The 25,913-nt window shown below is 47.1% G+C and overlaps 1 protein-coding gene across 5 annotated transcripts in view; it reads left to right on the top strand.

Moving 5' to 3' along the window:
• The window catches only part of ANKRD13B (ankyrin repeat domain 13B), a 478,086-nt gene extending 453,097 nt beyond the window's left edge, over positions 1-24,989 (top strand). For all 5 annotated transcript variants that reach the window (XM_078680038.1, XM_078680040.1, XM_078680037.1 and 2 more), the window contains one exon: positions 21,648-24,989. In XM_078680038.1, the coding sequence (XP_078536164.1) occupies positions 21,648-21,852 (205 nt within the window). In that variant the 3' untranslated portion in view covers positions 21,853-24,989. The remainder of the gene's footprint in view (positions 1-21,647) is intronic.
• The last annotated feature ends 924 nt before the right edge of the window (positions 24,990-25,913 follow it).

Below are 25,913 nucleotides of genomic sequence, written 5' to 3'. Positions count from 1 at the left end.
ATCAGATAGAACCTTCCAGGTCTTTGACGGCACTTCCGTCTCATCGAGCAGGCCTCTGGGATGTGGAGTCCCCCAGGGTTCGTCTCTGAGCCCCACGCTCTTCAATGTGTACATGAGGCCGCTGGCTGGGATTGTTCGTCCGCATGGTATTGACATCATTTCATATGCGGACGACACCCAGCTGGTGGTCTCCCTTGTGCAGAAGAGCGGCCTCCAATCGCCGCCCAATCTATCGGCGTGCCTGGAGGAAGTGAGGAGCTGGATGATGGATTCATGCTTGAAGCTCAACGACGATAAGACCGAGCTCATGCTCCTAGGCCCGGCGGCCCCCTCCACTCTAGAGCTACTATGGCCAGTGAGCATGGGGGCGGCCCCTGCCCCCAGCGACAACATCAAAAGTCTGGGGGTATGGCTAGATAAGTCGTTGAGCTTCAATACCCAGGCCACGAAGGTGGCGGCCACCTGTTTTGGCCTCCTCAGGGTAATCAAAAAAATCCTCCCCCTTCTCCCGTTTGAGGCCAGGCAGATAATTATACAGGGCCTTGTCCAATCCCGCCTGGATTTTAATAACGCACTGTATCTTGGAGAACCGGACTACACCCTACAGAAACTTCAGCGCGCCCAAAATTGTGCTGCACGTGCGCTACTTGGAGTCCCACGTAGGACCTCAATAACTGCTGGCCTAAGAGCGCTGCACTGGCTGCCTGTTAGGAGCAGAGTAAAGTTCAAAGCCCTGTGCATTGCTCACCAGGCTTTCTGGAAAATGGGCCCAGAAATGAACTCCTCCCTCATCTCTCCCTACCTGCCCAACAAGGTGCTTCGATCCTCCTCTGCTTTTCTGGCCAAAGTCCCTAAAATCTCTAGAGCCAGAGCAGGGGGACGCTCCTTCTCCTTCAACGTGTCTAAACTGTGGAACTCCCTCCCCCTCCACATGAGAAGCAATCCAAACCTAACGTGGTTCCGAAAACAACTCAAAACCTTTTTCTTTCAGTAACCTAAAGCTTCCTGTTCTCTTGAGGGCATCTCAGAGTCATAGCGCCTGGACGCCTGAGGGCAACTGTAGCGCTCTATAAATTTTATTTTCATTTCATTTCATTTCTTCACTGCTCCTTCACTTGCCTATAACTCCTCTTCTTTCTGACACATTTGCCCTATCTTCTCTCCATCTCTCTGCTTCTTCTCGGCTGTCCATTCTCCTATCTCTCTGACTGGTCATTAGACCTGCCTGTCTCTCTCTCCACCAAATCTTCCATACATCTTATGCACTTGCTTTCTCCCTCCTTCCTAACCCTTTTCCAATTTCCCACTCTACCAGGTCTCTTTCTATTACATACTTCAACCTTTTTACACTACTCCCCCCTTCTTGCTCACCCCTCTCCTAATTACACTTGTGTTTTCTCCCATCTTTATCTCCCCTTTATATTCCCCTCCTTCTAACACCTCCTCCTTCCTGTGCCCGCACCTTCTCTCGGCAGAATGCCCCCTTAACACTCTATCCTTTCCTCCCATCTCTCTATTACCTCTCATCCCAAATGTTCTCAGTTGGGCTTGTTTGTTTTCTCACTCGCGATATAACACTCATCCCCCAACTTTTATGCCCTCCCACTGTCAAAACTCAGCAGCCGCCACTGTTCACACAACATATTTACACTTAGCTGCAAAAGACATATTTACTTTCCACAAAATACAACTCTAACATGCTGCATAATACCACTTCGCACAATTATACACCACACCATGTTACATAATTCCACACGTCACACAATTTCAAAATTCATCCCCACACAATTTATCACACAACATAATTACACTCCACATAATACCACTCAGCACTACATAATTTACCTCCACATAATTATTCTTCACTCCATATTGCATAAATGCACTCCACATAAATCCAATCTATGCCACGTAGCAACATTCCACATAACTACACTTCACACCATGCCTCATAATACCACTCAACACAATTTTCACTCAACAGCGTACACTTCCACATTACACAAATTCAACTCTACACATTTCCATTCCACACCACATAATTCAACAACATACTACATAATTCAAACCAACAACACAATTACACAACATACATCCAATATACACCACAAAATTCCACATCATGCTACAATATTTAACAGCACACCACATAAGTCAACTCCACTACATACCACTCCACAACACAAAATACCATTCCAGATAATCTCACTCCAAGACACACAATCCCACTCCATGACACACAATCCCACTCCACATAATTCCAGTACACTCATTACCACACAATTACTATCCACATAATTACACTGCACACCATGCCACATTATTGTACTACACAGATCCAATCCACACAACACAAATTCACAACAATTCTAACCCAAACCATATATGACTTGTATATATGCAAATGCTTATATTGCAAAACCATATATTGCAAATGATTGATTACCTTCCAATGGGTCTCAGCCGATCCTGTTCCTGGAGGGGAGCTGCAATCCTTCTCCTGCTTCTGTCAGCTCTGTGCTGCCTCAGAGGAGCTGAGCTCTGTGGAGAGTGCTGTCTCTGGGTCCCCCACCCCATCCTTTTTGCGGCCTGGCTTGTGGCTCTGACCAAAGAGAAACAATGTCGGTTGATACTTTGTTTCTCTTCAGTCCTGGGTCACCGGGAGCAGCTCAGAGCAGGCTGCTTTAGCGGGAGAGAGGTTTGCTTTAAGAGCAAAGCAAGTCTCTCTCTCACATCTATCACCGAGCTGAGGGGGCCCCCTTCATTTACTGAAAACTGCCCCCCCCCCCGCACTGCGGGGGCTGCGGGGGTGTTTGTTACGCCCCTGGACTAGGCTTGGAAGCGTGTTTAAATTGGAGCAAATAGTTTGACCCTGTCTTTTAATGCTGTAGTTAGACAGACTTTCTTACTCCACTAGTTTAAGTCATTCTCAGGGGTCCTCTTCGAGCTAGGACAACAGGAAGTGATGTAACATTACAGGAGACTCGATTGGTAGGAAGTGATGTGAACAACTTGCTAAAAGACAACCTCTCCGGGAAAAGACTAGTGCCGTGTTTCGGGCTCACAACGGGAGGAGGAGAGTATACACATGAATAGCCTTTTGTTATCTTAATTTGGAGGCTACGATGAACAAGCCTTGTCAAAGCCAATAGGTTTGACTCTGGCACTAGAGCACTGAATCAGGCAATAAAAACATATTCTGCTGTGCAAAACACATAAAAACACAAAAAGATACAGTTCTTTGACCCGATCATGAATCATCTTTTTCCTTAATCTCTCTTGGTGGTCCCTGCCTTTGTCAGGTTCTGACCTTAATCTCTGCTGCTGCAAGGGCATCACCACTCTGGTGGTGTGGCGTATCCTCTGTTGTTCTCGCTTGAGTCTTGTGGGTGCTAAACTGTTGCCGCAAGAAGGTTCAGTTGGGGCAAGTTTGCCATTATTTTGGTGGCATCTTGTAGAGCGACTTTTTTTTTTAGAGGTGAGGTGTGTGGGAGAGGGTAGGTGGTGTCTGGTAGGCCAGGAGGAGGAAGCAACTGGTGCACACGTTAGGCCTGTTCCCACACCACCTCTTGTAGTACGTTTAGTGGTACTACAGTAGGTCCACTCATGTACTACAAAAGGCTTCAGAGGGCTCCGCCTCTTTTATCTTGTGCTTGGAGATCTGTAGCCTGACTGCTGAATTCTCTGCCTCGACTGAGGGAGGGACATGCACTCGGCCACAAAAAGAGCTAAGCCCTTTCCAATTGAACTTTTAAAGTAAATAAGGCAAAAACGATTGAAACAATAGTAAGTCCAGCATCACACACTTCAACCACTGGTACTGCACCTTTCCCTAGCAAATAATGGAGGTAGAGACTTAGTAAACAAACGCAGAAAAGGTGATGGGAGGAATGCTTTCAAATAGTCCATCCACTGGTATTCATACACTACTTACCTTACCTTACCTTTGCTCAAGTGCTTTCTGGTGGATAGTCTACCCAGGTGCTTAATTTGAGCCCGTGATTTCTGGCACTCGGCATCATTGAAGTACAGCGCAATTATTTATTTTCAGAACAACATTTTATTGGAGTTTTGCTGTTGACAGAATACAATAAGGCACTGCTCTCTATAAGCCAGAAAGACAGTGTGCATATAGTTATTGAAAGGGCGAGATTTTGATCGATACCTTATATCTATTGATCCAAACCTCGTTCTGGTCGACTGAACCTTTGTTGCCTGTCTGTGAGGAAAGAAAGTGCACCTATTTCCAAATTAGTTCACCCAATAAAGGACTCTGCTCCCAAAGATCACAAACAACTTCTAGCTTTCAAAAGTTTATTGTAAAGATATAATAAGCTGCAAATACAGGCATCTCAGAATGAGATTCACGAGATACACAGGTCCAATTACATACATGTGCTCTCGGAAAGCCCTCAAACGAGCAACGGAAATCACTAACACAAGTTCTAAGAATAATAAAGCTATCAGCATAGACGCATATCTCTCCTTCATTTAGGTTGGAGGAAAACGCACAGGTTAGGCTGTCCCTACCCTGCTCTAGATGGTATCCCTACTTAACCAAGTCCCAACCTAACAAAGGTGTCAGCAGTGAATGACCCCCAAGGGAAGTCACCCACTCTAAGTCTCTTGGTGAAAACCTATAGTTCTCCAGTCATGACCCCTCTCTGCCTACCCATCCGCTCTCTAAAGGGTCCTCAGGTAACTGCTCTAACTCCACCCAGGGGTGCTGTCCCTAATACAAAACAGTCAACAACATTTGAGACGCCCCTTGCGAGACGCCCCTCACGTGGTGTAGCTTCTGGGTTTTTCCATGATGCTTTGTATTGGGCCTCGTACGTTAGAGTTGACCTTGCTTCTCAGACTCTTCTCCGGCCCGCTGATACCCCTCAAACATTCCAGAACCCTCCTCCATGTCTGGGCCGTCTACTGAACAGACCTCTATTCATTCATTTATAATTGGATCCCCCCTTTTCCTGTGCAGACAGATATCTGCAGCCAAGAACCCAACTCTCATAGACTTCTAAAAAGGCTTGCAACATTTCTCAGCCCAGACATGTACGTATAAATCAACGTTAAAACATTTCAGGCCTACAATATTTCTCATTATGACTATAGCATTCAACTTCTTCATTAATTAGCATGTTAATATTCTTATTCTATTATTCAGTAAACATCTCTATAAATCATGGCCCATTTAATGCGATGACCAAAACATTAATACAATCTGTGTCGTGAAAAGAAACACCTTCCCTTTTAGCTCCAGCTCTGGCCCTGAGGCCTACCACATTCTGCGTTTAACCGCATACCATCTTATGTTTTAACAGCTACACGACATGGATTCAGAAATAATCACATCTACTAAAATCATATAATGCCACACATTTCTGTATTAGTTCCACTTCTACTTAAATCTCTATATTAGCTACACATTTAGAATATAATTGCAGATACTATTAGCACTCATGGCATTTCTCCTCATGATTTGTGCTTACTACTGGCAAGTGTGATGTACTCATACATTTAAGTCAGTTTGCGCTCTCTCAGTTCCCCCCTTTGATGACCTCTCGGGGTCATCACTAACATTTAGACTGCAGTTATTGCTGGCATTCTCTGCGCTTCCAGAGCCCTCAGGCTCCGGTACTGATTATCTTGTATGGCAGCCAATCTCTGCAGCTGTTCTCTTTGGGCCCTTTCTGACCTTCTTGCTCTGTACCATTTGAATACCCTCACCAATCCCCACAATATAATCCCACAGATCAATATTATGATGATAGGCTTTAGGATATACCAAACAAAGCTTTTGCCTAAGGTGGAAAACCACCCTCCAACTGTACTCATTCCGTGGCCCACCTTTTCCCAGACATTTTCTCTACTCAAGTCTTCGATCTCCTTGTGAATATTAGTTATGTTCCTAATAACTTTCTCAAGGGGCTTCGAATTGTCTGGAATGTAAGTGCAGCATTCCTGGACCTTCAAAGCCTTACAGACTCCGCCCTCTTTTGCTAATAGGACATCTAACGCAAGACGGTTTTGAAGAACCATAGCCCTTATCGATTGCATCTCTCCTTCTACCAGCATTAAGGACTGAGCAGTGCTGGCAGACAACCTGTCGACAACTGTTGCCAGTCGTCTAATTTTAACATCATTAAGGATTACTCCCAAAAGAGGGAACATAGCTCCAAAGACATCTCCAACCATTTCTGCATCTCCTACATCTCTCCTTCCCCTCGAAGATGTCTTGCCCTCAATGATCACTAAGTCTTGTGCATGATATATTTTGGGGAAGACAATTGCTAGGTAACATGATCCATACCAGTTGTCAGGTAGTCTCACGTAAGCATTTCTTCCACATACAAAATACACATTTGGAATCACTTGCATTCCCTTCAGGAAATCCTTAGTATAGTACTCTAGATTGAAAGCATGTTCACAGTCAACTTCACCCACGTATACATTTTCATAATACGTTTTGGCTCGGTGAAGACATAGCTTTCCTCTCTGCGTCTTATCTAAAGCTATTGGACCACTACTACCCTTTCTCTTGTGTGCCTTCTCTTCCTCGGTCCAATCTGTTTTCCATTGTCCTGATTTTTTCAAAATCTTTTGTCTCCTGTAACGATCATCCACCTGCCCTATGAACTTCTTCTCGACTTCTGACACCTTACATGTCAGGTTATTTCTACGGGCATGTGAAGTATCTAAGGTAATCCAAGGAATGAAGAACTTGGCCAATCTGTCTTCACTCTTCCAGTAATCCCATTTGTTCATCTGCTTATAATTTGGGACTTCTGGCAACACTGAATCATAATTAGAGAAATAGTATTCAAAACTATCTCTCTCATAAAATATACTAAGCAATAAGCTACATGTAATGCCATATGTCAAAGGGAGGTGATGATATCGAATTCCCTCATCTACAGATGCCGGCAACTGCATGCAGACATAGCAATCCTTAACCTCCATGGCATCCACGTATTCATATAAGAGTTTAGCATAAGCATTTGACCTAAAGTCTCCTTGGGACTCATCTACGTGTAACCTGCGGGCTTCTGCAGCTAATAACGCTTTCTCTTGAGTGTTTTCCCTTTTCTCACCAGCAACAGTAGGTGTAAGCGTTTCTACAGATTTCACATCAGTTACCTTTGCCTCTTCCTCATGTCCCTTTACATAAGAAATTGTTACCACTAAAGCTATTAATATTATCACTCCTACTATTAGTGTACCTATCATACATTTAGCTCTGCGGTTCTGGGTGCCGGCCTCCATTTCGTCAGACAATATGGCTCTCTCTTATCTTAGCAAAAAGTTCTTTTCCTCTCGTTCCTTTACAGTCTCTTTTAATCCTTTTGTCTTTCGAATCCACACAACTGGAGGCTGACAACCTTCTTCGCAAAAGTCCTTTAACAGTTCAATAAAGACAACCCTAGCCCTTCTCCATCAACTCAAGGGAAATTCCCTAAAATTCTCTGCTTCCTGGGCGCTAGGTAATCTTCTTTCTCTGCTTGCTCTATTTACAAAGTCCTTTAACAGTCTACTATCAGATTTGTTGTTGCAGCTTCAATAGCATAGTTCAATATTTCCAAGCGAAGATTGTGCTCTTCATGTGCTGTTATCGTTGTACCAAAGTCGGGGAATTGCAATTCTGAAAGGAACATGTGTTTTAACTTGCTGAGGCGGGGAGGTCTGGGGAGCATGAATGTTAGTGACCCTTCTTGTTCGACACCGGGTACCAACAGTCGTATTTCCACGGTGATAATGGGCTCAGAACTGGACACCACCACCGCTCGGATCCTCCCTGTCTCCGGTTTCACAGACATTTGTCGCCAGATATGTCCACTCAGGAGTGGAGTATCTTCTGTTAGGCACACGCACTCTTCTTGACCTTCTTCGGTCCGGTGCTTCAGCGCCCTGAGCACCTTCTTCTGGGTCTGAGTCTTCGGATATCGGAGGAAGGGTTAACTCTGGAGTTGACCTCAGGCTAGAGCTCCTTCTTTGCGGCCAATTAGCTTCTCCACGTGCCCTTCTACTCCTTCTCCTTCTTGTCTGTTCTCGCTCTCTCTCAGACCTGTCAGGGTCTGACTCGTACTCCCAGCTACTTTCTCCTTCTGTAGCGTCTTCTGTTTCGCTGTTGTACTGACCGTCCTCAGCTTGGTCAGACTCGTTCCCTGCTTCCGCTGGCACCTCTACAGCTTGGCTAGCCCCCTCTATGGCTTCTCGGTCCTCTGCTGGACGTCTATCCGAGAGAGGAGCTGTTTCTTCCAGAGGTGCTGGAACCCTTCGCGTATGTGACGCGTGGATCCAATTGGGCAGGCCTCCCACCTTCACAGCTGTGTTCGTGATCAGGATGATCTGGAAGGGCCCACGCCAACGAATATCCAAGCAGCTTCTTCTCACATGTTTTTTCACCAGGACCCAGTCCCCAGGGTACAGGTCATGGCACGGGCCCTGGCACGCTGGAACCTCGGCAGCCTGCACCTGAAGGGACACAGAACGAATGGCGTCAGACAGCCCCTTACAATAGTCCAGGATCATATCATCTGTGATATTTAACAGTGCAGTAGCTGGGACGGATGGCAGCCTCATTGCTCTCCCCATTAACACCTCATGTGGTGACAACCCTGTCCTTCTGTCTGGGGTACTACGAAGGCTCATGAGAACCAATGGCAGGGCGTCAGGCCAACTCAGGGTCGTTGAGGAACAAACTTTGGCTATTCTGGCCTTGATCGTGCCATTGATCTGCTCCACAATTCCTGAGGCTTCTGGTCGGTAACTGCAATGCAACTTCTGGTCAATATTTAGCGCTACACAAACCATCTTCACAAGCTCGCTGTTAAAATGTGTTCCCCTATCTGATTCCAAAAAGGCCGGCACCCCGAAGCGCGGAATGATTTCCCTAAGCAGTAACTTGGCCACTGTGAGGGTGTCGCACCTACGTGTAGGGTATGCCTCAACCCATCTGGAGAACACACAAACAACCACCAGGACATAGCGGAGGCGGTTGCACCTTGGCATTTCAATGAAATCTATCTGCATTCGATTGAATGGACCTCCAGACCTTCCTATGTGACTTAGTGCAACTGGTGTTCTTTTCCCTACGTTCAGCTGCTGGCAGGTCACACAACGCTGGCACACTGCTTCTGCTGCTATTCGAAACTTAGGATTGTACCAAGTTTGTCTAAACACTCTCAGCATAGCATCTCTCCCTAAGTGTACGGGACCATGTATGAGTCTAGCCATTGGACTCACCATCTCATTGGGCAACACTGCTCTGCCGTCTGCTGAGACCCAAAAATGGGTCTCACCCATTACACATCCTGCCTTTTCCCATGTTTCTTTTTCAGAATCAGGAGCGTTTTCTTGCATGGTTGACAGTTCATCCCAAGTATCAACAGTTTCCAGTATCATGGCTAATTCAGTTCTTACATTTATTCCACCCACTTCCACCTCTGTGAAAGAGTAACCTTGTTCCGCGCAATACCGCGCAACTTCATCTGCATATCTGTTGCCTTTTGAAACAAAGTCCTCATTTCTGGTATGTGCGGTGCACTTTACAACTGCGATACCTGCTGGGCATTGCAATGCCTCTAACAACAGGCGCACAAACTCTCCATTGCGAATGGGAGAGCCTGAAGAGGTCATGAAGCCTCTTTGAGACCATAACTGCCCGTAATCATGAACTACCCCATACCCATATTGGCTGTCGGTGTATATGGTGACTCGAATTTGATTGCTTGCCAAGCAAGCACGTGTCAGGGCAATAATCTCGGCTACCTGAGCGGAGTGTACTCCTTCCAGGCACCCAGCTTCCACAACTCCAGTAATTGTACAAACAGCATAAGCTGCTCTCAATTGCCCAACTTCGTCTCTTACACATGAGCCATCGACAAAGAAAATTTCATCTGGGTCAGTCAGTGGCTCATCTACGATGTCGGGTCTGGGTTTGGTGCATAGTTCAGTCACATCGAGACAGTCATGGTCTGTATATTCATCATCATCTTCGATATCATTTGGAAGTGGCATCAAGGTGGCAGGGTTCAAAACAGAGCATCTCTTGAGGGTCACATTCTCTGCAGCAAGAATAACTTGCTCATAGCGCGTGAGCCTGCTGTTGGTCAGATGCTGTGTTTTGGTCCTGGTCATCAACAGTTCAACAGAATGGGGCACGCACACCTCTAACGGGTGCCCCATGACGATATTTTCACATCTCTCAATGCTGACACCCGTTGCAGCAACGGATTTGAGACATCCGGGCAACGCTGCGGCTACTGGGTCTAGAGTAGCCGAGAAATAAGCAACTGGTCTACGGGCATTCCCATGGATTTGGACTAACACAGACAACGCGCACCCTTCTCTCTCACAACAGTAAAGAAAAAATTGTTTATTGTAATCAGGCATTCCCAATGCCGGAGCACGACACAGGTCCTCTCGCAGCTGTAAGAACGCCATCAAACAGTCTTTGTCCCATGGTACCGGATCACTCACCTCTTTGTGCGTCAGTTTTTGCAAGGGCTTTGCTTTCAGTGAAAAGTTCACGATCCACTGTCGGCAATAACCCACCATCCCTAGGAACATCCTGACCTCTCTCTGTGTTTTAGGCGCATTCATTTTCATGATCGCCTCTATCCTGTCTGGTGACACCTTTCGTTTGCCTTTCTCTATTCTGTGTCCCAAGTACTGCACCTCTGTCAAGCAGTACTGCAATTTTCCCGGGGACACCTTGTGCCCATTGGCAGCTAGGTGATTTAACAAAGCAATGGAGTCCTCCCTGCACGCTTCTTCTGTTTCTGACGCCACAAGGAGGTCGTCTATGTACTGGACCAGAACTGACTTCTGGGGCAGCACTAGACTTTCAAGATTTTTCTTCAAAAGCTGGTTAAAGATCGATGGGCTCTCTGTATACCCCTGAGGGATACGACACCATGTTAGGACGCGATTTTCCAGCTTAAATGCGAAAAGAAAATGGCTTTCTTCGTCCAGAGGGATCGAAAAGAAAGCCTGACAAAGATCGATCACAGTGAACCACTCAGCTTGGAATGGAATCTGAAACAGTATCACTGATGGATTCGGTACCACTGGACAACACGAAACGACTATGTTATTAATCTTTCGAAGGTCCTGCACTATCCGAAATTTCCCATTTGGTTTCTGGAGACCCATAATCGGGGAGTTGCATGGACTACCCACGATTTCTTTCAGTATTCCCTGTTTAATCATGGACTCGATCACGGGTTTTATGCCTGCAATCGTTTCTGGAGTCAATTTATATTGGGGTGTTCTTGGGAACTCAGCATGCGGTTTCACTACAATTTTCACTGGGTCCACCCCTTTGACCAATCCAATCTCTTCCCCAGTGAAATCCCATACTTCTGGTGCCACTGTCTCTCTCAAGTCCCAGGGGAGCTCATCTACTGTTAAAGTAGGGTACAGCTCCACGCATATTCTTGAGTTTGCAACTTTGAAATCGGCGTCATCATCATTGGTCAATACCTCCACTCCCTGAGGTGTACAATATATAGTACAATTCAATTTACACAACAGGTCTCTCCCTAGCAGACACACAGGACTTGAATCGCAAACCACAAACTGGTGCTCATCGCTGTACTTCCCTATTTTCACCTGTACCGGTTCTGTCAATTGGCTGGTTATTCTCCTGTTTGCGACCCCTACCACCTGTATGGTCTCTCCAGACATGGGCAGGTCTGGAACTGCAGCTGATCTGATCGTGGATCTAGTGGCTCCTGTGTCCACCAGAAATGTCGTAGGGCACCCTGCTACTTCTGCTTCCACATAGGGTCCCCTTTGGTCCACCTCCAAGGCTGCCCCGAGGGTGCAGTCTTCTCTTTCCACTCTCTGTCCGGTTAATGGGTCCACATAATAGCACTCTTCACCTTCCACAAACAGTGGCATTTGTCTATAGGTCTTACCCATAGTCCCTACTCGAGGTGGTTGCGGGAACTGGGCTCGGGGAGGAGCCCCCCCCCCTTTGAGCACCTTTCCTTGGTATGGCGTTACCCCTCTTGTAGGCGCGCTTTGGACCTCTTCTTCCTCTATCTCTTGCTCTCCTATTTCTACATTGTAGGGGCACTCGCGTTTCCAATGCCCCACCTCGTTGCACTGGTGGCACCTAGTCGTTTTCTTCAAGGCAGCTATATCTATTCTGGGTCTAAAGGTGGAACTCTCCTCATTGCCCTTGTTCTGACTGTACTGCTTCTTTCCTCCTGTACCTGTTCCTTGCTGCTGTTGCTGTTGTCCCCCCTTCCCTGCTGCCTGCATCTGTACCACCATCAACTTTTCTTTTAGTTTCTTAGCCTTAGAGTCTATCTCATCACAGCAGTACCTGGCATATCTCAGTATTTCATCTAGGGGTTTAGTTTGCCAACAAATCGAGTGTTGCTGAATCATTAAACTAATATCCGGTCTCAGTCCCAGGACGAACTTGGACACGAATTGCCCTATGTCTTTTGGATCCATTACATCCAAGCCGCTATACTGTTTAAACGCCTTCAGCAATCTCTCGTAATATTCGTGAACTGTCTCTTTGGGTTCCTGTCTTGTTCGGTCTATTCTGACCCAATCTATGTCTTGCATTGGCACTTTCTCTTTCAGCCAAGTCATCACCCTCTCGAATTTTGCCATCACAATCTCGGACGGCCCATTAGTCTTAGCATCTCTCTCTGGCTCCGTTGTGGGCCACTCAGCGCTAACCTTGCATGCTGTCCACAGATCTCCTGGTACTACAATGTCAAACAGCGTGTTCAGATCTATCCATAAGACTTTTGAGATTTTTACAAACCTCTCGACTTGCTTGTACCACTCCACAGGGTTTTCCCGCAATTTGGGGAAGGAGGTGGTAAAAGCAGCTAAATCTCCCCTACTCCAAGGGACATGGACATAGTTCCCATTTGCAACTTCACGCAAAGGGTAAGCTTCTATTCCCTGCTGTCCTGGTGTCATACCAAGCGTGCTTCTCCTGCCGGTCCCTTTCTTGGACCACCTCTCTTCCCACTTATCTAGTGCCCTCCATGTCCTTATTCCAGCGATCAGTTCCCTTATGTGTGTTTTCAGCCCAATCGTTCTCCTCTCATCTAGGTCTCGATCTGTATAATGTAGCCTGTGGTTACCCTGTAATGCTTTGGTTCTTGACAAGTCCACCATATATTTGCCTGCTAGTTCGACTAACTTCTCATGGACTGCTCTCGCTTTTCGAGTAATGTCCTTTGCCATATACAGTATTTCATCCTGTTCATACATTTCCATTCTTTCCAAAGGCAGGGTACCATCTACCATGTCATCCAGGTCTGACCTTAAACTGGTGACATCGAGTCTCTTGGCTTTTATCTCAGCTCGCAATATGTCTTTCGAAGGGGGCTCACTGGTCTCCCTACCATCCCAACTTCGAGCTCTACGTTTGGGCTCGGGAGAGTTAATGGGTGCCCTCCCTTGCTCCCATCTCTCCAGGTCCCATGCTCGGCCATCCGATCTTGGAAGGTGATGGAACACGGGCCTGTTACCCCCACTCTTTCTCTGCCCACTCTCTTCTTCTTCCCTCCTTTCACCGTGCGCCTCTCTGTTATTTTCCCTCTGGTCGCTACTCTCCCTTTGCCTCGTATCGCTCAGTATCCGATACGATCCTTCCTGGTTCCCCATATTCCCTGGGCTGCGCTCATTCCCGTCATCACAGGGACTATGGTGCGACCTCTCACAACTCCCATTCTGTTCTCTGGTGCCGGGCACACAGTGTGGACACTTAAAGCTGTTTCTGTACTCTTGCGCTCTCCTCTCCCCTTCACTGAGTATTGGGCGCGCCACCCCTCCACTCCCGGGGCCCCCGTTTTCCAGGTCTATTCTATCTCCTCTCCGGGCCCAATGGGTGACTCCCCTACTCTCTCTCTCTCTACAGTCCCACTCCGGGCTGCTCTCCCCAGCCCCGCAGTGAGTCCGAGCTCGGCTGTCCTGACTTTCCCTTTCAGCTTCCGCAGCTATGATGCACTTTTGAGCCTTCACTGCCTCATCCCACTGCTTCATGTACTCATTTAGCTCTTGAAAGGATTTTCGTCCAGATCCCCTCAGATCCATTGGCCATCTAGGGCCCCCAGGATCTCCTCCTGGGTCCCCTGCTGTGTGCATCGGGGTGCTCCACTCTCTGGGTATCGGCATCTGACTTGGGGAATTAATCGTATCGTTCCTCCTTGCCTTCTCTGCTCTTTCTCTGTCCTTCCGTACCCGTTCTTCCCCTCTTGCTCTCTCTTGGTCATATATCGATATTATAGGACCTATGGTAACAGGTACCTGTAGTGCATCTGGTAATGGGTAGGATGTGGCGCTTTCCGTTTCCGGCGCTCTTTGTACCACAAACCTCCCGACTACCTGTTGCACCTGACTAGGCTGGGACAGCTCTTTCTTTGCCTCAGGATCCCACTCTGAACTGGGAAGCGGTCTATGCTCTCCTGCATTGCCCCCCTTTTCTCCTTCACTATTCTCGACCTCTCCCCCTGCTCTATTATACGGGGGTGGCCTGTCTGTCAATAATCTGTTTATCAGGCTATCCTCTGTTTCGCTCTCATCATCTTCTTCCAGGGGACTTTTATTTACTGGCGCCTCTAACACTGGGTACAGTTTATTTACTTCCATGTTATGCACTCTCCATCTTTTAGCATCCGCATCCCACCTGGCATCCTGTACTGCCCTTACCGATCGTTTCACCCTTTCTTGTCGTCTGTTCATATTCTTTTCATGCGCTGCCCTAATCCATGCATCAAGAGCTTCAAACTGGGTTGGTCTAGGCAAGGGTCTCATTGAGGTCATGACTGATTTTAATCGATGTAACACCTCTAATCTGAACGTCCCGTACTTCGGGAACGTCAGTTCCTCATTTCCTTCAGTAATCTTACTCCACTCTGATATCCAAAGGATCGTATGCAGCCCAACATTCACTGCCATATAACGAGCTGGCGTACCCTCCGGCGGGGCTTCTTCCCCTTCATACGATCCCCGCTTCTCTTTTTTTAACACCGCTTTCAGCCATTTAAAACACTTCATAATTATGCGCACAATATCCAGCCTCGCTACTCTGTTTACTTCCTGATGACAATCCACCAATCCTGTCGCGGCTTTGCTAGCTTGGCCTATCGCAGCGCGGTCTTTCTCCGGTCGGCCAATCACGTCGCGACCCTGTCTGACGTCTTTGCTAGCTGGCCTATCACAGCGCGGTCTTTCTCCGGTCGGCCAATCACTGCGCGACACTTTCTGACGTCACTTTTGTCCGCTTCGCAGCAGCACCCCTCCTTTCTCAACTCGTCTCCCGGTTATGCATGCGTCCCATTCATACACCGAAAAATGACTACTTCCGACCAAGCGGTCACTTCTCTCGACTGTACGTCCACAGTCTATCTGTAATTGTCAACACAACTGACGAAATGTCTATCGTCTCTCTGATAGGTTGCTTACACACACAGTAACTTCCGACCAGCGTCCGTTACTCACGCACTCACTCTTACGGTCCCCCTATCTCGGTCCTTCGGGTGATCAATGGTACCTCATGACCCCCTTCACACTAGTTGACAATTACTCTGGGTGTCCGATACACCCGAACCACTTAAGCTCTCCTTGAACTTAAGATTTCCACCGGTTGCGCGCGCTCACAACCTGTTCCACAGTCACTCTACAGACATTCAACTCCGCCAGACATTACAACATAGATACAATACAAAACACCGCAATCTAACACGCATAACCCTTTATACTCACTCTCGACCGATACTGCTGCTTTTTCTGTCTCACGTCATCCGGATCTTCTTCAGCGGGCTGTTCTTCCGATCATCGATCTCTAGGGGCCTTGGGGTAAGCTAACCTGGCCTAGGTCACCGTCCTCAAGAAGGCAACCATCCTCTATAGCTACCAACTGAAAGGGCGAGATTTTGATCGATACCTTATATCTATTGATCCAAACCTCGTTCTGGTCGACTGAACCTTTGTTGCCTGTCTGTGAGGAAAGAAAGTGCACCTATTTCCAAATTAGTTCACCCAATAAAGGACTCTGCTCCCAAAGATCACAAACAACTTCTAGCTTTCAAAAGTTTATTGTAAAGATATAATAAGCTGCAAATACAGGCATCTCAGAATGAGATTCACGAGATACACAGGTCCAATTACATACATGTGCTCTCGGAAAGCCCTCAAACGAGCAACGGAAATCACTAACACAAGTTCTAAGAATAATAAAGCTATCAGCATAGACGCATATCTCTCCTTCATTTAGGTTGGAGGAAAACGCACAGGTTAGGCTGTCCCTACCCTGCTCTAGATGGTATCCCTACTTAACCAAGTCCCAACCTAACAAAGGTGTCAGCAGTGAATGACCCCCAAGGGAAGTCACCCACTCTAAGTCTCTTGGTGAAAACCTATAGTTCTCCAGTCATGACCCCTCTCTGCCTACCCATCCGCTCTCTAAAGGGTCCTCAGGTAACTGCTCTAACTCCACCCAGGGGTGCTGTCCCTAATACAAAACAGTCAACAACATTTGAGACGCCCCTTGCGAGACGCCCCTCACGTGGTGTAGCTTCTGGGTTTTTCCATGATGCTTTGTATTGGGCCTCGTACGTTAGAGTTGACCTTGCTTCTCAGACTCTTCTCCGGCCCGCTGATACCCCTCAAACATTCCAGAACCCTCCTCCATGTCTGGGCCGTCTACTGAACAGACCTCTATTCATTCATTTATAATTGGATCCCCCCTTTTCCTGTGCAGACAGATATCTGCAGCCAAGAACCCAACTCTCATAGACTTCTAAAAAGGCTTGCAACATTTCTCAGCCCAGACATGTACGTATAAATCAACGTTAAAACATTTCAGGCCTACAATATTTCTCATTATGACTATAGCATTCAACTTCTTCATTAATTAGCATGTTAATATTCTTATTCTATTATTCAGTAAACATCTCTATAAATCATGGCCCATTTAATGCGATGACCAAAACATTAATACAATCTGTGTCGTGAAAAGAAACACCTTCCCTTTTAGCTCCAGCTCTGGCCCTGAGGCCTACCACATTCTGCGTTTAACCGCATACCATCTTATGTTTTAACAGCTACACGACATGGATTCAGAAATAATCACATCTACTAAAATCATATAATGCCACACATTTCTGTATTAGTTCCACTTCTACTTAAATCTCTATATTAGCTACACATTTAGAATATAATTGCAGATACTATTAGCACTCATGGCATTTCTCCTCATGATTTGTGCTTACTACTGGCAAGTGTGATGTACTCATACATTTAAGTCAGTTTGCGCTCTCTCATTATCATCACAGACCAGTTATTCAATCAACATTTCGATATTACTGCCTTACCCCGAACCCCCTGCCCCTAAGCTCCCCCCCTCAGAACTCCCCGCCCGGTGCCCATCCCCATCTCCGCACAGTGCCTACATGGTCCATGGTACAGAGCATATTGAAATCAGTATCTATGTGTGTATCGTTTCACCCAGAGTCAACAAGGAAACGTTCTGCATCAGTGTCTTGTGGCGCCGGAGGGTCCAGCAACAGCCCTCTGTAGTCCGCCCATCTTTTCCAGATTTGAAAATGTTTTCTGGGGCAGCCCCTGGCCTCAAATACCGGGCGTTCCAACCCCATGTTAAAGTCCATGCCCCTCTTCCACACCTCCACCAAGGGGGCCCTAGGGTCCTTCCAAGCCCGAGCAATGTCTCTTTTAGCCACCGTAAGGCCCAGCAGCAGCAGATGACGTTTATATAAATTTCCTCCCACTTGTTCCATGACATGGAGAAGGCCCAGCTTCGACGAGCGGGGGAGGTCCCAGCCCAACACCTCTGTCAGACAATCCCACACACCGGTCCAGAACCCCCGCAACCCCGCACACGCCCACACCGTATGTGGAAAGGAGCCAACTGAACAGCCACACCGCAAGCAGTCAGGGGAGGCTATCAGACCCGCCGCCACAGGCGTTCCCTAGTATAGAATGCCCTATGCAAGTATTTAAATTGAATAAAGCGCAAGCGCACTGCTATTGCTGCCCCCCTTGGGGCCTCCAGGGCTTCTCTCCAGTCCTCCTCTTCCAGGCCTCCTACATCTCCCTCCCATGCAGACCGCAACTTATCGAGGGAAGAGGAGCAGTGAGTAACGAGTGTTTGATATATATTAGATATTTTCTTAGTTTCTAATTCCCCCCATGAATACCTTTGCCTCCAGAGGGCTGAACTCTGGCAAAGAGTCCAAGCCAGCCAATGCGGGGGACAGGGCGTGTCGGAGCTGCAGATATCTGAAGAATTGAGTATGGGGCATATCATATTCTTCTCGTAGTGCCTGAAAGGACATAAGGGTCGTGCCATTCATGACGTGGCCCAGCGCCGAAATACCAATCGCATCCCAGCCACTGAATCCCCGTAAGGACACCAGTGCCGGAATCCTCCCATTGTGCCATAGCGGGGTTTCCCTTGTCAGCGTGTTCCACCACCCCATGCGGCGGAGAGCTCCACGCCACACCTTAAAGACCACCTGGGTGACCATCGGGAGCCTCTTTCTGATGGCTGCCGAGTACAAGATAGTGTGTAGCGTGTCTGGATCCATCAGGTATCTTTCCAGGGCATAGGCCGGGTCACCCCGGTCCCCATACCACCACTCGTTGAGGACCAAAAGATGCGATGCTTGGTAGTAAGACAGGACGTCGGACCCTGCCAGCCCCCCACAATAGGTAGAGAGGAAGCAGGTGCGGAGCGCTACTCTTGCCGCCCCCCCGGCCCACAAGAACTGGCTTAGCGCCGAGTTTACCTGCCGAAACCACTGCGGCGAGATAGGATACGGATGGTTTTGTAATTGATATAAAATACGGGGGAGAGCTACCATCTTGAATATGGCCGAGCGGCCATAAATATTCAAAGGCATCCTAGACCATATTTTCATATCAGACCGTATTTTGTCCCAAACAGGCAGTACATTGCGTGACCAGGAGACTCCGGGCACATCTGTCAGGAAAACGCCCAGGTACTTAATGCCACCCGCTGCCTCTTGTAGGGCCGATGCCCAGGAACCCATGCCACCACGCCTCCCCAGCACCCACAGCTTCGATTTCTGTACATTCAAATGGAGACCAGACACTTCGCCAAATATTCGCATTATTTCAAGGACCCTGGGCCCTGATCTATTCAGGTCCGTTAGGAAGAAAAGAACATCATCGGCATAGAGCGCGATTCTATCAGACGGCCCCGCCTCTCACTCAACACCGCGCAGCTGTGCGTCCATCCGCACCCATGCCGCCAGCGGCTCCATGGCCAGGGCAAATAAATAAGGTGAAAGGAGGCAACCCTGCCGGGTGCCGCGGCCTATAGGGAAGGGGCTGGAGACTGCCCCCGCCACTCTCACAGACGCCGTCAGGTCTGTATACAATAGCTGTATATATGACAGGAAATGCGGACCCAAATTGAGGCGAAGTAGGAGCGCTCGGAGATATGTCCAGCTCAGCGAATCGAAAGCTCTATCAATATCGGCAAGTAGAAGTGCCGCTGGAATCCCCGCCGCCCGCGCCGCCTCCACCACTAACTGCGCTCGTCTGATGTTGTGTCTTGTCGCCCTGTGGGGCATAAACCCGGCCTGATCCGGGTGGACCAAGTCTGTGATATAGGGGAGGAGGCAATTAGCCAAGGCCTTCGCCAGGATTTTCGCCTCAACATTAAGTAGCGAGATCGGTCGGTATGATTCAGGGCGTCCCGGGGGCCTCCCAGGTTTACAGAAAACCACAACCTCCGCATGTCGCCAGTCCGCCGGTAGGCACCCACAGTCTCTGGCCGCCTCCAGCGCCTTCCTGTAGCGCATCCCCAGCTGGAGATGAAACATTTTCATAAATTCGCACGGGAAGCCGTTGGGCCCAGGGGCCTTACCAGCATTCAGTTCCCCCAGCGCCATTCCCAACTCCTCCGCCGACAGCGGGAGTTCAAGCCGAGCACGACCTTCATCCGAAAGTGCCCTGGGTGGAAGGTCCGCAAGGAATTTATCGACCTCCTCTTCCGGGAGTGCCTCCCGGGGGGTGTACTGAGCCGCATAGTAATGCGCAAAGGTAGCGGCCAGGACCTCAGGGGCAGTCACAGGGTCTCCCGCCTCATCCCGGAGTCCCGGCAGGGACTGTGCCTGGAAATCACCTTGGCAGAGCCTATACAACATCGTACTGGATTTGTCACCCCATTGGTATATCCTACTCTGCGTAGCCAGCCATAGCTGACGGGCCTCATCTAGTAATAAGGATGTGTACGACCGCTGAAGGCAGATCAGCTGCCCCACCGCATCAACACTCCCCCCTGAAGCACACTCCGCCTCTAGGCTGCGAACCTGATTCACTGCCTCCTCAATGGCCACCCTACGGGTCCTACGGTTCGCTGCACACCAAGCGATGTCTACGCCACTGAGCACAGGTTTCAGGGCCTCCCACAAGGTCATGGCATCGGTGTCTGGCCTATCGTTGTCGTCCCAGTAGTGTGCTATGGCCTCTCTCATATGCGACTGGTAGTCGTCTTGTTGTAAATGCCACGTGGAAAGGCGCCATCGAAAAGGCTGCCGCCTCCTATCTAAGAGCAAGTCCATTGTTATCGGGGAATGATCCGACAGGCCACGCGGAAGTATGGACGTAGAGTCCACCCTCCCAATCCAGGGTTGAGGGATGAACAGGTAATCGAGTCTAGAGAAGGATTTGTGGACTGCAGAGACATAAGTGAATTCACGGCTATGAGTATGTTGGTATCGCCATGCGTCTATCCAACCCATCCCCTGCACCAAGCTGCTCAATTTAGTAGGAGTGTCCGCAACCAGACCCCCTCCAGGCCTACAGCGCTCCAACCGCCCATTCATCGCGTCATTCCAGTCACCGCCCACTACCGTCAACACACTTGGGACTTCAACCCAAATATCGAACAGCGGGGGTGGAGCATACACACTGCCAAACACCATGGGCTCATCTCCCACCATTCCCTTAATGAAAGCAAATCTGCCATGGGTATCTATCCATTGCGTCTCATGCGTATAAGACACCCGACGGTGTATCAGAACTGCGACCCCCCCGGGACCCTCTCGCAAAGCCAGCAAAGTACAGCGCAATTTTGAAATTAAATTATGTGTCCTAGCAACTGCTTTAGTGGTGCGAATTTTATGTTTGTCCCCTTTTTTCGGAAACACACTGAGACAATTGCTTGGCCTCAAGATGGCTGGTCTCGTAAGGAGCCCAAGAGCCGTCCTTATTGGGGAAGGCAGGAACTGGCTCAATAGTGCTCTTGAGGGATACTTTGTATCAGTTTCTGTCTTTGGCATTTATTAGCCCTACTAAACATGCCTATTTCAAAGTGGAATACTCTGATAAAACAGTTTTCATTGATTTCAGGCTGAAAATGAATGATTATGAGTAAAATAAAGTGCTGCTAAATTTCCATATTTGTGCTGCTAAATTTCCTTATTTGTGCCACTAAATCTGCTAATCCATGCCACAATATCCTGGGGGGTCTGACTATTGAACTAATATTGTTTTGCATCAATTGCATGTTGTAATTTTCAAGGATTGTGAGTTGGGCATAGATGACTTGTGACTCAGCATTGTGCATCCGAAAGCTTTGCCACTTGCTAACTTGTGGTTCCTTTTGTCTGCAGGACACCTCAGCACACACCACCACTGCCCCCACAGCCTCGCAGCCCCTTGCCCAACGGTACCAGCCAGCTATTTGTCTCTTACGATGAGCAGCTACGCTTGGCCATGGAGCTCTCTGCCAAGGAGCAGGAGGAGGCAGAGCGCAGGAAACGACAGGAAGAGGAGGAGTTTCAGCACATCCTTCACATCTCCCTGACTGAGAAATAGCACTTGATCAACCCAACTGGACCATATGGGGGATTCCCGCCATCACTTCCAGCATTAAAGGGCAGTCCAGGAGTGTGGCCACTGGACTAGTAAGGGCCCAGGAAGTGGGCTCCAAAGGGTTTACAATGGCTCAACATGGCACAGGACTTACTGACACCTCACTCACAGGGTATGGCTAATCTCCAGGCATGGAAACAATTGGAAGACTAACCAGTAGGAAGGCTCAGCAAATCTACACATCAATCCAGTTGAGCGCATTTCAAGATTTGGGAGTCAGTTTCCTATAATAATGCACTCTTCATCATAGCAGAAGAAGGTTGTGGAAGTGCATCCTGGGTGAGCTCTCCCTTTCCACATCTCAGCACATGGACATGGAGGACTTAGGCCTCATTCCTTGCACAAGAGCCATCTGATCATTCGCCTTACTATATGTTGATACATGGGAGAACTGAGCACCAAAAATTTAATTTAGGCAATTAGATTGTGGCTGAACACCATGTGGCCTATGTGATCTTGGTATGAGCCAGTCGTGGTGAGTGTCACTACATATGGACAGATAAGGTATCTCTTTTTCCACTCAGAGGTTGCCAATCTCAGGAACCTCTCTTGTGCACCCTGTGCCTGATTTTGTCACTGTAAAATGGTAGCTCCTATATACTGTCTTCTGGTATCACTTGACACTATAGGCATATATTCATTCATTGGCACTGCTGGTGTTTGGGAAGACCAGCTTTCTGTTTATGGTGAGACAGCTTTGTCCGACTTTGACTTTAGTGTGGCAGTGCCATTGTGGCTCACAGCAGTTGTGTTCCTCTACATAGTTGGTGGACCCTGATTTACTATGTAATGCACAAATTGTTTATTCATTCTCCGAGTTCAGTAGAGCGGCGTGCAAGGTGACTTGAATGTGCCCAAAACCTCGGTGAATCATCCCTCTGCTGCGAAAACCGCAGACGAAGCATAAAAGGGGTCTGTTTAATGGCTGTCTCTTAGTTCTGATGCTGAGTGTTGTAAAAAGCATGAAATCTGTTTTAAGTAATTTTTTATAGAAAGACTGGATAACATCTTGCTGTAAGTGAGAATTTGAAAACAAATATGTGGATCTCCTGCAGCTGAGTCACAGAGGGCTTCCTGTCGATACTTTCACAACTAAACATTATCACAAGATCAGGCCAATGACGAAGAGCAGACCAAATGCAGTGACGCCACTCTACAAGCACCATCCTGGAGAATCTCCTTTACCGTTCCCTGTACCCACCACTAGACTGTGTGCTAAACTCACCATACTCTTTTTTTTTTTTACCACTAGGGAAAACCCTGCATTTACCACGAGTGCATACATTGGAGTGACCACTGGGGACAATCTCCTTTTACTTAAAGGGTACACCATTCTCTTATTTATATGTTATACCCCGCATTTGCCACTATATTATGCGGTGTATTCACCATTAGATTAAATTCATCATGAAAGTATGAACCCTGTACCTAGTTCTAGGGTGTAATATGCCCACACTACTGGAGTGTACGCTGGCCTACACTTTTTACTAGGGTACACTGTACTCAAATACAATATGCCCATACTAGATTAGAGTACTCTAGAACTAAGAGTAAGGTACATGAAACACTCATTGTTAGTTTATATCCAGCACTTACTATCAGACTATACCTGCTCTTATTACATGGATATTCTCTGTAATTGGCACTAGGCTATACTATGCAACCACCATTCGGGTATGACCAATAACCTCCCAAAAAGGTAATCTCTGAAGTCAGCACCTGCTACCATTTGGATTTACGCTTCACTGACCACCAGAGAATACTCTGATCTCTGACTTACCATTGGAATGCACTCGCTTCTAGCTAGCACAGTGTCATCTGTTTTTATTAGCCATATTTACTTTCGACCAATAGGACATACTCTTCTCTCACTACTTGCTGTCACCTCTAGGGTATACACTGAAAGCTGGGCCACCACTAGTGTATACTCTGCACTCACTACATAGTATATGTTATGCACCCCATTTGAGTGTATTTTGTACATTTTTCACTGCAAACAGGTCTTCAACCATTATGTCTCTACACATACCCGTCATCCAGAGCTGTGAAAGCGTATCCGGTCTTGATTACTTTCCAATGGGATGGCAATACACCAGTGTAAGTTTGCTTGATACATTGGCGCATAATTTGACGATTGTTTAAACCAATCAGAGAATATGATTTCTGGCTCAGTGACAAGCACAAGCCATAGGATGACTTAGGATAATAGCTTCAAATATGCCAGGTACATGTTCTGAATGTGCACTGACACTCGCCTGTTATAGTCAATCAGGATACTCAAACTGCCCTGAGCTGGCTTTGGCATAATGGGCTCATGGCCTGCATCGAGAAGCGCGCTATATTGCTGGAGCCGGCGAGGAAAATATTGGCTTTCATAAAAGCTTTTATTTATTGATAACATTATTTCACCACAGGATTTTATGGGTGGTGTGGTACATAGTACCTTACTATTTAGAGACAGAAAGCGAGTTTCTGAAGAGCAGCAATACCAAATATATTCTTGTGCGGTAAGGGTAGGGTACCAATAGAAGACTTCGGGCACTTGAAGGCAAGGATACCAAACACCGGGTTAGAGAGCAGGAGCCCGAAAAGAAGAATTTTAGGCATTGGTGCACCAAACAATACCTTTGAGAACTAGGACACAAAAAAGTAATTGCGAGAATCCATAACACCCATCTTGGGACAGGCCCATCTGATGGCACTTTGGAGTTCTAGCACACCAAAACACACCTTAGGACCCTAATAAAACATTCAAGAGGAGGGACTTCAAAACAAACCTTGAAGCGGAGGGTCACCAAAACAAACCTTAAACAGGTAGGACACAAAAGAGATTTAAGAGTGAAACATCAAAATTAGGCTTTACGGTAGGATTACTTAAACACCATTGAAACTAACAATTCAACATGGAGTAGATACACCATAGAAACCGACAATTCAACATGGATTGGATACACCATAGGAACCGACAATTCCGGAATTGGATCGATTCTCAAAGAAGAAACTCTGAAAAAACCTTTATTAAATGGTGCTATTATCATCAACAGTAATAAAGAAAAACGATCCTCTTACTCCACACATCACCCCTTCACTCGTACATTTTTATTGAAATTCAAAAAATGTGAAATAGCTACCCATTATGATAAACGTTTCAACATAGAAATGCTGAAAACATAAACATGCTGAAAACTAATACCTCAATCTGCAAAATTTCATATTTAAAAGCTTCAGAATTGTGTTTAATCATCAAAAGAATCTGAAAATCAATTAACATTTTGATTTGAAGTCCAGACTGTGCTGAACAAGTGTGATCACCATCTTGAGTTATTTATTTGTTTGCTGCTTTCTCAGGTTCCTTGGAAAGTTGTTGCAGTCCTTCTGATCATCCCTGAAAAGGCTACCTTTGGAATTCTGATGACACCAATCTCAATAGCATGAATCTTAACAGTGACCGAGAGCACTTTGAAGTGGTCATGTCTTGCCCAATTCCATCTGAAACTATACCATGTTGAATTTGTAAATGTATAGGGGTAACAAGCTTATCTCACCCGAATTAAAACGTTTTGTGCACTTGCAGCTCTGATTGGAAATAATCTTACATTTTTGGCCAAGAAATATTACTTTATTCACATGGAGCATTCCATCTAGTATGGCCCATCCAGCCCATAATCCATTCCCTTTTTTTAATCTCCTGGAATATCAACTGGGACGTGACTGACATTCTATAATGTACTTTTGCACCATGAGGCAAGCCTGAACCTTTTACATATCTACTTTTTTATTTGAACCCCTTTTCACATCAGTCTTCTCGGGTTTGAGTTTTTCAAGTGCTTTTTATATTGAGATCTTTAGTTTGCATCAACGTTTTGTCTACTTTTTTTTTTCTTGCCCAAGAGATTATCTGGCAGCAGCCCAAAGTAGGGAAGCTGAAGGGACTGTGCACATTTACTAGCAAGGGTCATTGGTCTTTTCCCAAGGGCGGTGTAAATTTCCGTGACTGTGCATAG

This window comes from Lissotriton helveticus, chromosome 3_1, assembly GCF_964261635.1.
Source record: "Lissotriton helveticus chromosome 3_1, aLisHel1.1, whole genome shotgun sequence".
NCBI lineage: Eukaryota > Metazoa > Chordata > Amphibia > Caudata > Salamandridae > Lissotriton > Lissotriton helveticus.
The sequence above is the reverse complement of the archived record's forward strand: the minus strand, read 5'-3'. Positions and strand labels throughout refer to the sequence as shown.